The sequence below is a fragment of the Oreochromis aureus genome, linkage group 14, assembly GCF_013358895.1.
Source record: "Oreochromis aureus strain Israel breed Guangdong linkage group 14, ZZ_aureus, whole genome shotgun sequence".
NCBI lineage: Eukaryota > Metazoa > Chordata > Actinopteri > Cichliformes > Cichlidae > Oreochromis > Oreochromis aureus.
Genome location: NC_052955.1, coordinates 38,104,167 through 38,122,782, shown reverse-complemented (window position 1 = coordinate 38,122,782; position 18,616 = coordinate 38,104,167). Strand labels below are relative to the sequence as shown.

Genomic DNA, 18,616 nt, shown 5'->3' with positions numbered 1-18,616 from the left:
GGAAAGCGGTGCTCTACCTGCACTGTGTATAGTGCTGGCGGAGCGCTGCTGACGCCGACTGAGAAAATTGTCAGGCGGTGGAAGGAATACTGAGGACCTCCTTAATCCCACTGACACGTCTTCCGAGGAGGAAGCAGAGTCTGGGGATGAGGGAATGACCCGCCAATTTCCGGGGCGAGGTCACTGAGGCAGTTAAACAACTCCTTGGTGGCAGAGCCCTGGTGTTGATGAGGTCCGCCCGAGTTCCTGAAGGCTCTGGATGTTGTAGGGCTGTCCTGGTTGACACACCTCTACAATGTTGCATGGAGATCAGGGGCAGTACCCTGGATTGGCAGACCGGGTGGTGGTCCCCATCTTTAAGAAGGGAGACCGGAGGTGTGTTCCAACTACAGGGGATCACACTCCTCAGCCTCCCTGGGAAAGTCTATGCCAGGGTGCTGGAAAGGAGAGTTCGTCCGTTAGTCGAACCTCGGATACAGGAGGAACAATGCGGTTTTCGTCCTGGTCGCGGAACACTGGACCAGCTCTTTATCCTCTCAAGGATACTTGAGGGTGCATGGGAGTTTGCCCAACCAGTCTACATGTGTTTTGTGGACTTGGAGAAGGCATTCGACCGTGTCCCTCGGGTGTCCTGTGGGAGGTGTTATGGGAGTATGGGGTGTCTGGCCCATTGCTACGGGCCATTCGATCCCTATACAACCATTGCAAGAGTTTGGTTCGCATTGCCGGCAATAAGTTGGACTCTGTTCCCGGTGGGTGATGGGCTCCGCCAGGGCTGCCCTTTGTCACCGGTTCTGTTCATAATTTTATGGACAGGATTTCTAGGCGCAGCCAAGTGGCGGAGGGCTTTCACTCGGTGGCCTCAGAATCTCATCTCTGCTTTTATGCGGATGATGTGGTTCTGTTGGCTTCATCAGGTGAGGGCCTCCAGCTCGCACTGGAACGGTTCGCAGCCGAGTGTGAAGCAGCGGGAATGAGGATCAGCACCTCCAAATCTGAGGCCATGGTTCTCAGCCGGAAAAGGGTGGAGTGCCCACTCCGGGTCGGGATGAGTTCCTGCCCCAAGTGGAGGAGTTCAAGTATCTCGGGGTCTCGTTCGCGAGTGATGGGAGAAGGGAGCCGGAGATCGACAGACGGATTGGTGCTGCGGCTGCAGTGATGCGGACGCTGCACCGGTCCGTCGTGGTGAAGAGGGAGCTGAGTGTAAAAGCGAAGCTCTCAATTTACCAGTCGATCCACGCCCCTACCTCACCTATGGCCACGAGCTGTGGGTAGTGACCGAAAGAACGAGATCGCGGATACAAGCGGCAGAAATGAGCTTCCTCCGAAGGGTGGCTGGCCTCTCCCTTAGAGATAGGGTGAGAAGTTCGGCCATCCGGGAGGGGCTCAGAGTAGAGCCGCTGCTCCTCCACATCGAAAGGAGCCAGTTGAGGTGGTTCGGGCATCTGACAAGGATGCCTCCTGGGCGCCTCCTGGGTGAGGTGTTCGGGCATGTCCCACCGGGAGGAGGCCAGGGGCAGACCCAGGACACGCTGGAGATTATATCTCTCGGCTGGCCTGGGAACGCCTTTGGTGTTCCCCGGATAAGCTGGAGGAGGGGCTGGGAGAGGGAGGTCTGGGCTTCTCTGCTTAGGCTGCTGCCCCCGCGACCCGGCCTCGGATAAAGCGGATGAAGATGGATGGATGGATGGATGGATGGATAATGATGTTTACACCGTAAGTCAGCAACAGTTGCATGCTATGACTCCATTAGCTGACTGCAGTATGTAAACTGCTCATGTTGCAAACTCACTGCTAAAAGTTGAATGTCCATAGAGACTTTTCTTCATGGTAAAAGGACTGCATCACCTTTCATTCATAAAAACTGATGTCCTCCTAGTGTCTTACCAGCACTCACAGCTAACCCATCTGATTTCACTTTGGCTAGGCATCTACAACATCTCCTCTTGAGTTCCTGCATTGGCCAGCTGCAGTGCTAGCAGCTGGTCCTGTGCGTATGTTAACAGAGATCCTCTCCATTCAGTGCATTCTCCCAACCATGAAAATTGATAAATAAAAGAAATCATGAGGATAATACAAAGGGAAAAGGCAAATTATGCCAGTGGTTTATATGATCTGAGCCAGACAGATATAGAGCCTCAGAAAGACAAGCTTAATCCATATCTATGAAGGAAAAACAAAAACTACGGAAGCTGCTGCAACAAGATAACATTTACAAGGTGCCATGATGGAAATTAAAACAGCTTACTTCATTAGGACAAAAGCACTGAATAAGACACCGTTTGTTGTGCTTTTGGAGGAGCATGAGACTCAACATGGTGACATAGGCTCCTAGATAGCTGTTGGGTGGCTCACGCTGGGCAAAGTGTTAAAAAGAGTATGGGACATGAGAGCGAAAATTTAATTATTTTGTGAAAAAAAAAAAGCAAGGAAAGGCTGGTGGCTTGATCCCTGGTTGCTCCTGTCTGCCGTATCACTGGGTAAGATACTAAACCCCATGTGTTGGTAGAAAGCACTCAGGTGTAAAAAAAAAAACCAAAAAAACAAAAAATTTATGTGAATTACATGTTTTCTAACTTGCTTTGAGTGCATGAGTAGAGCAGAAAAGCACTATATAAGAACCAGTCCATCCAAAGTGCAAAGCAAGGGTCTATTTGCACAAAAAAAGATCAGTTACATGAATCCCACACTTAGTTGGCTCACAGGCATCAAAGCTTTGAATATCACTGTAAATGCATTTGTTCACACAACTGCAAAAGGCTACCTGTGATGAACATTTTTGTTTTAACACCTTTATGTAACTGACCAGTATTGTTGTTTTTCATTTTCTCTTTAAACACTCTTTTGTATTTAAAACATTTTACACTTGAACATTAACTTGTATACGTGAGATATGGCAATGCAAATTAAATTTAAATGCCTACAAATGGCTACTGAAGCTAATTTGTAGCTGCTTCCTTGAGAGGAAATTGTACCTGTGAAGGAAAGCCAAAGAGGAAGACAGAGAGAGATTAGAGACTTTTGGGCCCTCTTATTATCAACATTTCATTAATAACTATATTACAATAAGAGCATTTTAAAACAGCAATAGAAGGAATGCTGCAGATAGGAGGCAACTAAAAATATAATTTTACACACACTGAAAAAAATGCAAATAGTTGTTGAATTTGCATAGAATTACTTCATATATCCAGCATGACTAATTTAAATTTCACGTCTAAACATATTTTTGTCTTTTAATTTTCACATATTCTTTAAGAATATTCATTTTTTTAGAACAAATCATGTTGAAAAGAAACAAGTTAGTCGTGTTTTATCCTCAAGCTCCGCCCCCTGGAAAGGAAAAATCGGCTGCACTGTCCGCCATTTTTGTCTCTGCTGTGGAAAAACTACTACCATCTGGAGTTTTACACTTGAAGGTAAATAAGATTTTAAAGCTAACACACCAGTGAGAAAGAGTGTAGACCCTTTATATATGTGGACTTTTACTGGGGTGTTGTTATTTTACAGGTATGTGGGCTGTTTATCGAAAACCATGAAAGGCCAATGTTAGGCTCCAGTTAGCTAATGGTAATCAAAATTATGCGATAAGCAAATTAGTAATTAACATATATAATGTGAGTTAATATTGGTCAATATTAACCATTAAACAAGCTAATGTAGGGCCGGGATATGACTAGTTTGTTGAAACATGTCTGCTGCCAATGTGACTGCGCACACATGGTAACATTACCAGCACATAGCCACAGCCGCTATAAACATGCTAAAAGGTCAATCTAGCTTCTGTAGTCAGCAGCTGGAAGACTCAACACAGACCCAAGATTCAGTGTAACGGTTATCTAAATGTTGTGTGTCGTGTTTGTAAGCCCAGAAAAAGAAATTAAATAAAATGACGACCTTGAGCTTCAAGCTAATGTAAGCGTAATGCTATAGCATAAAGCTAATGCAATGATGAGGTTGTGAAATTAGTAAAAATACAGTAAATATATCCAACATGAATCATTTATATTTTTGGTCTAAACATAATTAAGTCTCACGTCTTTCACTTGTTTTAGAAGGATGTTCAGTCTTTTAAAACCAGTCATATCAAAATAACAGAAAATAGTTATGTTTTCTGTTGAAACTCCACCTACCAGGGTGTGTTCTGCGAGGGAAAATTCACTGTGGCGGTCCGCCATTTTTTGTCTTCGCTTCGTTTACCTTTGGTGCTGAGCTTTACTTTGTCGAGGTAAACTGAAAACTACATGTTTAAGAGGAAACGAAGAGAACATCCATTAGATGGGGAAGTTTTTCTCATGAATTGCCGTTGAGCAACATAATGGAAAAAACAAGTCATTCCTTAAGTTAACTAACGATAATGCTAGCTTAAGCTGCGGGACAATATTATGTGCATTAGCTTTTTTTCAGTGTGTGCCCAGTCACATTCGCTTGTTTTTTCTCAGTGAATACAGACTAACAAACTTGTGTCCATTTAGTTAACTGGTTGTACCTAAAATGTTTTAGTTAAACAGTTAAACAAGCTAGTTTGCCATGGGGTGGGCTCTGTGTGTGTGAGTGTGTGTTTAGGGGGGGTCTTCACTAAAGTCGGTTTATTTAGGGCATGACACCTATGCAGTACTCATTAGGAAAGGAAGTGCATGACGTGGGGCTTTATTTCATGTTCTGGGGCAGTGAATGTAATGTACTGATAACATGTTAAAGACACACAAAAACCCAACAAATTATTTTAACTGATTTATAGAGAGACTGAGAGGAGGGCTTAAAGAGATAAAAAAAAAAAAATGACAATATAAATATGTTAAATTTATTTTTTCTGTATCGATATATGGTGCTTATCCCTGCTGAAGGGCAGATTGGTGTTGCTTCAGAACAATTCTCTAGCGCTGTTACGTAGAGGTATTACAGTTAAGGTTTTAATAACATTATTTTATTTACTAGTGAAGATTTGCATATGTTATCTCACATTCTGTAAGGTAAATTTTCTGGAAAGGTCAAATTAACTAATTTAACTAAGTATTAATGAAAGACCTTGATATGTGTATGACAATAATAGATGTAGTTTCTGGGTCATTTTCAGAACTGCAAAATGGCCAGAAGGAGGCAACTGCTGTGGTTGCAAACAGGCTTTGGGTGGTATGGAAGTAAGGGCAACTATGGAACTGCTCAGCAACATGGGACCTATAGCTAATAAATACAGGGTTCGTACGGGTGCTTGAAATCCTGGAAAGTGCTTGAATTCTAATGTCCTCTTTTCAAGGTTTGGAAAGTGCTTGAATTTCAGATGTGGTGCTTAAAAGTGCTTGAAAATGTAACTGTATTTCATTCACAATAAATAGCTATCTGATTGAATAGTTTTCTTATCAGATAGAGAAATAAAATGAGTTGCAAAAGCAAAAGCAAAATTTCCCGCCTGGGCTGCCTTGCGCCTGTTTCAATATAGACCCCGCCCTCCCTCGGACAGTCGGGGATGAGTGCGCTAACATATCTGTAGGCTGCTGTTTTAATGCTTTTAATGATGGAAAACAACAATGGCGGAGTTTGCGCTCTCTGGTCGCATGATAGGTGAGTCCTAGTAAATAATTTTCCAGTACACCTACGTTACACATGCTATTTTAAAAAAAAAAAAAATGATTATTGTTTTGCTAGCTGTCAAACTCGCTGCAGAAATGATTGAAATGCACTGAGTGTGATGCAGTATGGCAGCGCTATTACAGAATATTACTTAGCAATAATATGAGTTAATTTACTCAAGTGAAAGCTTTAAACATTAGCCCGATACATAACTAGCTAACTTAAGGCTTTCTGATTAACCCTCTGGGGTCGACGGACCCAGAGTCTCCATTTCAACTTGGGTCGAATGTGCGGACTTCAAGTTATATACCAGTTTTAATTGTGTTGATAGGTACAACAGTGGCGTTTACTTCAGGAAGAAACGGTAAAAACGGCGTTTTTTATGGAGAGCGCTAGCAAAGACGCTTTGCTTGTGAGTGAAAAAAGAAAAAACACTCCTTCCCTATTGGTGGAAAAATGTACCATGTCGACCAATCAAAAAAATGATATGGCAACATGTGATATTTGGTTGTTGGGAAGAGAGAGAGCGAGTGAGCGATAAAGAGAGAGAGAGAGTTTTGATACGAGATTTGTGACGTTTATCATGTTTGGAGTCTGAAGTTAGTGTGTTGTCTTGTGTAGTTAGTGTGTAGTGTAGTCGTTTTGTTTTGTGTGCCAGTTCTACTAGTGAACGTTACAGTTACTGCAAAAAAGCCACCAAAGGCAGATTGCAGTGTAAACGCTGAGTGACACACCTGCTGTCAGACCTGCAGGTTTATCCCTGTGCTGTTCTCATCTGTGTTATAGTGGACACAAACTATTTTTTGGAGTTGCATAAATAATTTGTGTGCCTTCTTATTTGACTAAGAGCACCTGATTGTTCTGTAAATAGTTTTGAATGGTTATATAAAAAACGTCTGAGCCTTGGCTGCATTTTTAGGTAAATAGTACCATGTAACTTTGTTGTTTGCAAAACTTGTTCATATTTTTTAAAAATGTCCAATTTCTATTTGCATTTCAAGTTATGAAAATGATTCGTTAAACATGCTTGTGGGTTTTACAGTCAAAAATACCACTTTCTACTTGTATTTTAAATTTTGTCTGAATTTAGATAAATTGTGCTGACACATTATGTCAAAATGAGTAAATAACAGTTTGGCAAGATAAACAGTTTTTAATGGTGAAATATAGAGGCCAAATCAAAAGTAGTCGAAAACGGCCAATTATACCCTGGACACCAGAGGGTTACCGGCTAAAAGCAAAGTTGTCACCAAGTACTGTTTATATTTGTGTGTATTGCTGCAGGTTTTTGAGTATTAATTTGGTGCCTTTGGGTGAAATAATGGTAATATGAGGGACCGATCCATATGGTCACAAAGAATAGCCACTTGTTTCTGTGCTACCAAGGTTCCCCGGCTTTCATTCAAAATGTGTTTATCGCCACCTACACATTAAACTACTTAAACAGTCAGTGCTGTTCTCCATGCCTGTCTGACTTGATGTTATTAGAACAAACACTTTAAAGGTGATCATTTAGGACTTCAGCAATAATACAGACAACAATGTAGTTGGCAATAAACAGTTTTATTGGGAATTAACTTAAAAAAACGAACAAACATCTGTCTCCTATTTTTTTGTCACACAGGAAAGAAGCATCAATATCTGATCAGAAGACTTATTTCTTTATTTTTCGTTTTTCTTTATTATTTTTTTTCAACAGGAGAAGAATATCTGTAGCAAGTTGATTTGTTCACATTTGCACATCTTAATTTTTAAGTGAAATGTGCATTTTGAGTTTATACACTAAGTATATAAGGTGACCGTTCCTTTTGCAGTATTTTTGTGTGGTGCGTTTTTCTATGTCTGAACAAAAGGGGAGCTAAGGTGTCTTTTCACATGGTCTTACTGAGGTGATGCGAATTGAAACAGGCATTCTTTTTTTTGGCGGGGGGGCATGCTGGAAAAGCTTAAAAACGGATCTTGAAAGTGCTTAAAAAGTGCTTGAATTTGACCCTGAAAAAAGCGTACGAACCCTGTAAATAGTAATATGACAAAAATAACAACTTTGTGTGGACGTAACCTTGTGAGATCTGAGATTTTGACAGCATTTTTATGTGACAACTTCTCTTTTTAGATAAATGCAGAGTTTAAGCGCATTACCACCATGCCACTGCAGTCCAGATTACTCTCGCAGACAGATGTGCTATCTGAAAAACTAATAAAGGTCTTCAAAAGGCGAGGAGGACAAATAGGAAGAAGACTTCAGAACATTCTGGAGCCCACGGCCCAGGTAAGAAAAAAAATAATTTGTGTATACACTTTAGGGAAAATAATAATTTTAACAAAATGCTGCTTGTCACTCTATGCCAGGAGTATGTTGAAAATCACCTGGGATTTTCACAATTTACCATGGGTGTGTTTTTATTTTCTTTTACCTGCATTAGAACTATGTGTGGAGTTCATGGTTGAACACCTCTCTATGCTCTGACAGTATTCTGCTTCTTTGCATGGAGATTTCACTTCAGAAATGCATTACCGTTTTTAAGCATTCTGAGGACTCAAATCACATGCTGTAATGAATCCATTTTTGTTCATCTAATGTGTTAATGTTAACATTTTTTGGAATAGTGACACAGATTAAAATAAGATTTGGTATAATGTTCTTTGACCAGTGTTCTGTTTAATTAAATTTTGGAATTCTGCATTTTCTAGGCCACAGATGAAGCCATTATCCAACGATCTAATAAGGAAACAACCATGGGAATTTACATCATAAAGTCAAGAGATGCCAATGGCAGCCCTGAGGACATCGGGATAGTCCTTGAAGGCCAGAGAGTCTGGCAGGATTTGGATAACTATACCCTAGCAGCTGCAATGCTGTTTGGACTAATGTACACTTTGAACCTCACCTACCCACTGGAAAAGTATACCTTCGAGGTATTATAGAAACTGGTTATGGAGCTCAAAAGGAACAGCCTTTCAAAGAAGGCCCAGATTTTCAGGACCAGACTGTACGATTGAACAGTTTTCCAGTTATGATGTGGGAACAACATGTTTACCTCTTCGAATATGTACCATCCTTTCTTTTAAGCCAGCACTGGTAAAGTTGCAGTACATAGTGAAACTTATTTTTCTGGCACTTTTCAACTTGGGGCCTTTATTACTGCAGTGTTCAGTGTTCACTTTTCAAGCCATGGCTCTTTTGAAAAAAAAATTCAAACTTTGAATGTCCATTTTTTCAATGGAAATGGTGCCTTGCACCAATTTCACCAGTTTGCAATTTTTTTCCCAAGGTGCACCACTACAAACAGATTGCATGGTCTAGTATTAGTGATTGTGATGTTTAGTGATAGAAGCAAGCCAATACTAATCAGTTTAGGTCTCTTGGTTTTGTGCCTGTGGGTTATAATGTTATTTTAAGTCTCTTCTCTGTGTCATTTTAATAATTACACCCCTGTTGCCATATTACCTTATGGCTCTTACATTTAAAAAACTATTTTTTACATAAGCGTGATGTCATAAGGCCCCACAATGTTGAATCCAGGTTACAGCAGATAACTTTGAGGAATGTTGTGGAATGTTTTTCAAGAGATGCATTGTACAAATATGACTCATGTATATTTTGGAAGCCTGAATTGAAAGTCCATTGTTACAACTGTGTAGTATTTTCAAAAATACAGGTCATTGTTCAAAAATGTTTTGCTTTTTTCTTTGATTGAAGAGAGTGTACAGTACATACAGTAAGATCAGCCTTAATTTAGTTTTATTTATTGAACACTCAATTATATATTAGATTATAGATTATATATTAGAAATTTGTTATAAAATAAAATAAGCGTACTATAAAATAATCTTGTCAATATAACACATAGTAGTCCAATACAATTAACACAAAAAGTTCATGTCTGATAAACAAGTGATTTCTATAAATATTTGACCGGAATGAAAAACATAACAACAACATAAAAAAGTCATGTTCATGTTACCAGAAAAATGTGTGCAGGTATAACATAAAAAACTAAGGTTAACCAAACATAACTTAATTTCGTGCAACCGATTACAATAATTTTTTTATGTTTATCCCACTGATTATTTTTTTCAGTGCATGCACTCTATTCAGACATATATTACTGAATTTCTTTTGGCAATTTTGGAAAATGTTATGAAATAGACATTTATTTATTAATTAGAACTGAAAACTGTGGAAATTTACAAAGGCAGGAATGATATTAGAGTTTAGGACAAAATGACAAGATATCAGTGCCTCCTGATTTAATTTTAATTATTGTTTTTCAAAAATGTGTCATCCTAGAGTCCCCTAAATTTATAATTAAAAAGTACTACTAGGTCACTTAACACCTTAATAAACCCTTTGGCCTTTGCAGAAGTGCAGTCAGACTACATGCTAGTGTATTTTCATGTTAAGTATACAGTACATACGTCCAGCATTTGAAAGCACCAATTAAAACGGCGTAAATGTAAGGGTTGCTATGGCAGACACTGCCCTAGTTTCCAGACCCAGTCTGTTAAATAAGGTTGCACACCTTCAGTTTACTGTCCTGCTCTTGACAGCCCTGCAGATGTTCTATATTTATAGCACCATGAAATCTCCTTTTGCTAACAGAGATTAATGGTCTATTAGCAGTCTTGCATTTTACATGAAGTGATGAAAAATAGATACATCTTATTCTGTGCGTGGACATCAATGAAGAAACTTACAAGGGGGATTCATTTATGGCTCACTCATCAGAGCTCACTGAAAATAAATGGGCGTGACAGGCTTGTACAGGACAAGGCACTGTGGGTGGGAAATATCCTTCCATAATGAGATTCAATTTCACACAATGTCATAACTCCTGTCATGCTGGATGGGACAAGGCTATGAAATTTGAAGTCTAAATGGAAGTGGTACAGACAACTCTGGAGAGAAAAACACTGTGCAGTGTTAACATGGGAGAAGATTTAACTAGATCACATGGGTGAGATTGAAAATCCTCAATCAATCTATATTCTTTATATTAAAAAGTGACTTTCACAGTTATGTGGTGCAAATAAAGCTGCAGTTATTCAGGCAAAAACAAAGCTGTACTTTAATGCATATGATATTAGTTTATAGATATTCATGTGATCACATACAAGTGATTTTGGCATGGGAATTAAGTCCAACTGAATTCTATTTATATAGCGCCAAATAACAACAACAGCTGCCTCAAGGGAAAGAGTTGTACAAAAAATTCATTGTACAGCCTGTCTTCCTTTAGGCTGTGTAATACTTAATATGATCTCAAAGTATGTTTAGAACTTCTAAGAAGATGTTTTATCTATAACATCAAATATAAGAAAATTACATGAGCACTTGCATGTTCAACCATGACACAGTCACACATTCACAGTGAATGTTAGTCATCCTCTTCCAGCGCTGTGTGGACTGTCCAATCCTTTCTCTGCCTGGGAACAATGAGTGGGCCCAGCAACTCAATCTGATGAATCCTATCTGAGTCAAAACATGGTCTCCCTCATCACTTGAGCTACTGCAGTCCAAAAACATTTAATTTATTGATCAATAGCCTCTTTTTCAGTATTACTGATGAACACTCAGGCCAGGGAGGGAACCATTTGAATGGAAAGCACAAAATTGAGTTTTTCTGTGAAACGTTTTAGCTCAGTGGTGGAAAAAAATAGTGTATACACTCTAAATTAACACTAAAATTAAAGCTTTTCTTTAAACCTTCCAAACAACATCATCTAGCTTTATAATTACATCCTCCAGTCGGGTTTCAAAATTTTCAAAGAACCTGCAAATAGTATGTTTTACTAAGGTATATTTCTGTCAATTCAACAGGATTGGGAAGAGCTATATGGACCAGTAAGCTCAAGCTTTCTTTGCTGATCTAACTGAGCAAAGATGCATAGAAAAGCAAAGAATGGAATGCCTCAGAGAAAAAGAGAGAATTTGATAAACCAGGAAACATGAGTGGAGGGAGAGGACTATCAGTATTTGAGCGGAGTTTTCGAGTTGTTTAGTCTTGATTCACACTTTTAAAATCAATCTCCTCCTGAAACTCCAGACATGCAAACAGAGACAAAAACACCAAAAGAGCATCAGCACACTTTAAACAGTATTTACAAGTGTTCAAGCAACACATCACTGTGGTCTACTTTTACTAAAAACATGTCCTGTTTTTAGTAAGAAGCCAGGGCTTCAATTTATCAAGTTAGGTCATCATTAGAAGCATGTTGTCTTTGCAGTTGTTCATTTTTAGTTTTGGAAACTATTTTCTTTTTTTTTTTTGTTTCTTCAGCTGTATAGTTTCTACTGTTTGCTGATGCCAAGACAATCCTTTCATTCCACATTTAAATTTTTCTACCGGAAGTATATTTAGTAGCACTTTCCTTGAGAGCAGGGAACAGGGAAGACATGTTTGTGTTGCACTTTGATTTCACCTAGGCTGGGGGGTAACGCTTCACGCTATCAAAGTGGATTTGAAATCATCCTCTTCCACAGACGTATCCTCCTCAGTTTTGCTTAGTTCAAATCACTCTCATGACCAAATTTTTGAATAGCCTCATAGACTGTGAATCTCTTGCTCATGTTGACTGATGCTACTACAGAATGAAACTGATAACATCTCACCCAAGTCCCATTTTGAGATGCTAATGTTTATTAGTCCCTGTCCAGGATGTGTACATCCTCATCACTGAAAGAGTGGCCACTAAATAGACTGCGGAGTCCTGGCCTGATGGTCTTTGACCAGTGGTTGTTGATCAATGGTCATCACAATTTGCATATTAATGACCAAGAAACCGACCTCACAGCCTATTGTTCACCAGTAGTGCTATTTTCGGTCCTTTTGCAAATGTACTGTTTATAAGGTTGGGTAAACCTGCATTCAGCTAAACTCAAGAACTAACTTGGATAAGTGATGAAACGTTTTTGCCACTGAAAATGCTACGTCAACATGAACAGAATTAACTTTTTCGGATTTCCTTACTTGGATGATTGAGCATGCATCAAGACAAGCACAAGCATAAGTTTTTGAATTTTAACTGCAGTTTAATAATAAAAAAATAATAATGGATTGCATTTATATAGCACTTTTCTAGGCACCCAAAGCGCTTTACAATTCCAGTATTCATTCACACACTGGTGGAGGCAAGCTACAGTTGTAGCCACAGCTGCCCTGGGGCAGACTGACAGAAGCGAGGCTGCCATATCGTGCAATCGGCCCCTCTGGCAATCACCAGTAGGTGAAGTGTCTTCCCCAAGGACACAACGACCAAGACTGTCCGAGCCGGAGCTCGAACCAGCAACCTTCCGGTTACAAGACGAAGTGCCAACTCTTGAGCCACAATCACCCAAGTTTTCTTCATACTGATAAAAAACTTAAAAACCATTTCAACAACCAACAAAAAGCTAAAATGACAAACGATTAAAGAGCAGGTCAACAGATTCTGCAAAATGGTGTAAATACAAAGCGAGGATCCCACCATTCACTTGACATTGGGTGCTGAAAGAAGACATCTGACAGATTCCCAAACTGTAGGTTTCGTCATACTCCAACCAAAATTCACTGAACCAGCAGCAAAAGAAGACCAAAACAACGCTTCACATTCGAAAAACATTGTAATGAATTCCCTCTTACTTTGGCTGTCTTGCTTCCACCACGATAAAGGCAAGACCCCAGATGCAGGCTGTGTAAAGTACGTAGCTTTACATAGCTATAATACAAAGCCCTAGCAAAACTCCTACACTGGGTGACACTTAAAGATATGAAAATATAATGCAAAATACAGTGATCAAGAAGAGTCTGGATCCCTTTATCAGTGCACAGTATTTTGTTTTGTTTTTTGTTGTTTCATTTAATTTTTTTGTTTCAATAACTGGACAACGAGAAATTTCTGAGTCATTGCTTTGAATATGAGTATTAAACAAGCAGGTACTGAAAAATAACCGAACCAGGACAGTGGTTTAGTGTATATATACATTTTAAAATTTTAGAGTTCCAGCAGTTTACAGTGTAATTAATCAAATCTGCTATTCAGATTGCCTTTAGTATTCAGTATTTTTAATAATTTATTTGAATATTTCCTGAATATTAACAGTGCAGTGTGTTATTGGTGGAAGCCAAGAAAATACTGTTGAACTGAAGAAATGTACTTAAGCTGTTAAATTTAGCAGCACACAGTGCAATTCAGGCAATCGGTTGTCATAATACTTTTACATTTTGTGTGACATTTTTTGAAAGTTGGGGTTTGATTTTTGTTCATGTTAAAAAGATTACAAAACTGAGCGTTAAATACTGATTTTTGCTAACTGAAAAAGTGACTCTGTTGTACTTTACAGTGGCTGTCCTTTTAAGTTATGTTAGTTTATTTCCATGGGAGACATAAATGAAAATGAATGAAAAGTTCAAGTATATATACGGTATATACATGTGTGTGTGTGTGTTTGATGCACATCCTCTGGAATTATGAAGTCATAAAACAAGTTAGAAACATTTTCATACCTGCTACATGCTGTGCCTGAATCTCTGTTCATGCTTTGCAACAAGCATGAAGCTTTCATTTCTACTTTTTTGTTTTTCAACTTTCAGCGTGGAGGAAGAACAAGTTGAGTGATTCAGACTTACCTTGATATCTGACAAGGACTGCTCCAGCCTGAGGATTGATGCTGTGGAAGCGGATGGAGATCTGATTGCTGTGACTTCTTACTACCAAACCCCTCATTAGAATGGACTCGTTGGCCAGGACTGTGTTCTCACTGTTTAGAACATCTTCAAAGACCACTTTGTCTCCTTCAGAAAGATTCACATTCATCACCTGACAAAAAAAGAGTATAGATTATATTGTTTGCACATAAAAATAGTACTAAAAAAATCCACATTCTGTTTCATTCTGTGATGTTAATTTTCCTAGAGAACGTTGGCTGTAGAGAGAACTTTCTAAGTTTCTGATACCATCATCTTTGATGGTTTTGTTTGTTTGTATGTTTGTTCTTTAAATGAAATGCTATGTTTTATTCAAGATGCAACGGGATGCTAACTTTCCAAGAAGTTCAACTTTTGTCACAGAAAAAGTTGCAGAATATTTTTCTATAAGTTTTTAGAATCTTTAATATGTTTTCTTGTTAAATTTGTGTTGTTTTTGGTCAGCAGTGTTTTTTTGCCTTGGAACTCTTCCATAGATGCCATTTTTGCCCAGGCTCTTTCTTATTGTTCAATCATAAACAGTGACCCTAATTGAGGCAAGTAAGGCCTGCAGTTCTTAAGATGTTGTTCTATTTTTTTATGACCTCCTGAATTAGTCATTGATGCGCTCTTGTTGTGATTTTGATAGGCCAGCTACTCCTCGGAAGTTAGATAGTTATACATAAAGTTGTAAATAGTTATCAGTGACGTAGTTTCTTATCTCTTTCTTTAGATCATGGGATGGTGTGTTGCTTTTTGAGATCTATTGACCTACTTCACTTTGTCAGACAGATTCCCTTTAAGGGATTTTAGCAGATCTGCCAGCAATCAGGCCTAGCTATGGCTAGTGAAGTTGAATTCAGTTTTTCCTAAAAATGTTAATCACACGGTTAGATAAAACATGAACCTCCACCAGGGAAGTTCACTCTCTTGGCAGCATATACGTTTAAGGGAATAGTATTGCATTTTGTATATACTAATTTTGTTTTCTCTGTTCCTTTAATAGTTTAAGATGTTTGTAGTGCATTAAAAGTCAGATTAGTGTAGCTTGACAGTTTACTTTGATTACTCAAACATTATGTACGAGTAGATAATGGATAACAGTTATTGATTTATAAATAACTGGACATGAATAAGTTGAGCTTATTTCTAACCAACTAGGCAGCTCATTCAGCTCTGTGATAATTAGAATCTCTATATACCATTTCTTTTGCCTATATGTTGATAATAATGGCAAATAATGGCAGTAACAAACATAGATTCAAATAGCTCTCTATAGCATTATTATGACTTTGACTTCATACCAATTTATTAGCCTTGAAGGAGAGATAAAAGCTCAAATATGACAATTTAAATCTTTATTATTAATAACCGTTATATTGGTTTATTTCACATTGGTAGTGCCAGATTTCACAAACAAAATAATACATACTAATACTTCAGATGTTTTTAATATAAAATGAATCTCATTCACTTTGAGTTCATTGAACAAATGTGGATGTTGGTTTTTAAGCTGCTTCACTAAATAAGAAATATTTTTTTCCCTTGAAGAAGCATTGTTCCCCTGAAAACATTGTTTGTGTTTTGCCTTCTGTGAATTAATCAATTATCATCATTATTATCAAACAAGGACCCTTGCATTTTCAGAATTTTGGTATTGAATGGTACTATAAGCATCAGTTCTAGATGCATCCCTACTGTTGACTGTGATGGACTTTCCTCTGCAGTTTCCTGACTTCAACAACAATAAACAATTACGGGGGAACATTGTTAGTTTCGACCAGGAATGCCCAATGCAGAAAGGCCTGGAACCGGATCTCTGTTTAAAAAGTCTGGGACTCTGATCCAATGAGTATTACCCAGTAAGCAAACGGAGCTTGGATAGAGCTGGGAAGGAGACTCGCCCAGCTCTAACTGCTTTTCAGTCTCCGAATGTTGATACTGCCTCCTCTGAAGGTATGCTTGCCAGAGCTGCCTTGCAGTCAAGCATGAATCCTCAGTCACATCTATTATCAGCAGCTCTCATCCAAATCCGTGCTCTGCATAACTAACTGGGTTAAGTTATAGTGGCCTGGAAAATACCAGGCCACTGGTATTTGTGATCTACAAATACCAGTCATGTAGATCACTCAAAGTGATCTATACGACATGGCACACTTACCCACTTTCTTTAAACTGAGTGCTTCCTGACTACATTTATACACATTCAGACTCTTGACATGCAGACTGGAGGAGCCAGGGATCAAACCACTAACCTTCTGATCAGTGGGTGACCTGCTCTACCTCCTGAGCTACAGCCACCCAGTGGTTAACATGTGTAAACCCTCACTAGGTTTTGGATAAAGTGTACACTCACAAACCTGTCAAACCTGCATTTGAAACATTGTCTACCATAGCAGTATAGTATTGGAGCATGGCATTTGGGTCTTCTAAAATAGGAAAATAGGAACATAAATAGTGCCGTCATTGCCAGACCTGGCCCACATCTGGTTGACATACACCCTGCCATGACACCAGTAAGTCAGAAGTGCCAGCTTGATGCCGGATCCATGCCAGACCTGTTTTCTATGAGCCTGGGCCACATAAACCAAAACGTCGGGCCAGACGTGGCATGCCATCACATAAACAGTGCCATCTATGCCAGGCCCGGCCCATATCTGGATGACATACCACTTACCATGCCAGAAGTCAGCCAGCAATGCCGGCTTGTCACCAGATCTGGGCCAGACCTGTCTGCTATGTGGGCAGTGGTTGCATTTTCTTCTTTTCTATGTTGTACTTTAACATGATCTAACATTAACTGCATCACATATGAATATTCAGTCCCATATGAATATACTTTCCTTTTCCTCTCATTCAGTGTATATGTTTTACTTCAGCAGGATTTATCAATAGCTCAGTATCACAAATATCATTACTACTTATGATTCCAACATGATCTCTTAGTTACATAGGAATAATTTTTCTCTTCATCACTCTGTGCTTCAATCACAATATACTCAACATAACTTCTTTTTAAAATTAAACAAGTCAAAGTCAGAGATTCTCTGACTCACTCCCCCCCTCCCATCCTGCTCACACACAGCCTCCAAAGTCATTTAGCACAAACAAGCCATTCAATACAGAATCGCTGTGAGAGGCCTGTTATTAGAATAATTTCATTATTCAGATTGTCTAAGGAGCTTGGAAAGAAAAGCATCTGGACTTCTTTAAGTTCCTTGATGACGTTTCACCTCTCATCCGAGAAGCTTACTCAGTTCTAAGGAAAAATGGTGGAGTCCCAGATTTAAGCCCTGTGGGAATGTCCCCCAAGAGGGACATGGATCCCCTGTTGATCCTCTATCTAATCACACGAGCCAAGGTGTGAAAACGGGAGTAAGTCACAATCACCCAAGGTTTTGGGTGAGCTCATTGTGACACGTAGCCCCACCCTATCATGTGATTTCCTGAGGTCAGATGGCCCAGGACGTGAGTGGGCGTTAAGGCGTCTGGGAAGGGAACTCAAAACTGGATTATAGATGGCAGACAGTTGGTGTCGTAAGCCACCGCCTCTGTTCAAAGATGGTGGACATAGATGGCTTCTTTCACTCCTCTTTCAAACCATCTGTCTTGTCTGTCCAAACTGTGAACATTGGCATCCTTGAAGGGGTGACTTTTGTCCTTTAGATGCAGATGGACAGCCGACTCTTGTTACTCAGATTATCTTTTATTATTCAGTATATTGTTTAAACTTACACTTCTTTATATTATGATTAGCTTTAGCATCATAAACTATTATTGAAATCATGATTTTGTGTTTGTTAGTTACAACATACTTAATATAGTTTCTTCTATTCAAAATCATGCATAATGATGGGCCAGAGACACATTTCTTATCTTTTATATATCCTGTAGCCACTCTCACACACAGAGACACTGAGCTGCCAAGGTCGAAGCTGAATCATACTAGTGTTTCAGACATTTAAATAATTTTCATTACTCACACTACATTTCTCATTTATCATATTAATTAGATTTATAGATTTATACTTGATTATTTTTTTGATTAGACTTTTAGAGAGATGGAGCTGGAGGTTTAACACTTTGTATAGCTGTACCCTTCAATACTAAATCCTTTTATTTTATGTCTGAATGGAGATGATTGCAGTCGCTTAGACAACATCACAGAGTGAACCAAAAACAATAATATAATGTAATGTAAGTTTTAAAAAAGCAGAATATAGAATACACATTCATTGCAGTTTAGTAAGCAGCATGACAAATGTTAACATATGTCCAATCCAAAAGTATGCTAAGTTTTCAACTTTGGGTCAGACTGCAAAAGACTGCTACCTGTGTAGCTATCAATTACATTTAGATACAAAGTTGTGGGTTGCAAT

At 38.8% G+C, this 18,616-nt stretch overlaps 1 protein-coding gene across 1 annotated transcript in view; it reads right to left on the bottom strand.

The window, feature by feature from the left end:
* The window catches only part of sez6b (seizure related 6 homolog b), a 173,944-nt gene that overhangs the window by 79,558 nt on the left and 75,770 nt on the right, over nt 1-18,616 (bottom strand). The window contains exon 4 of the mRNA XM_039622408.1: nt 14,181-14,370. Coding sequence (XP_039478342.1) covers nt 14,181-14,370 — 190 coding nt within the window. The remainder of the gene's footprint in view (nt 1-14,180; nt 14,371-18,616) is intronic.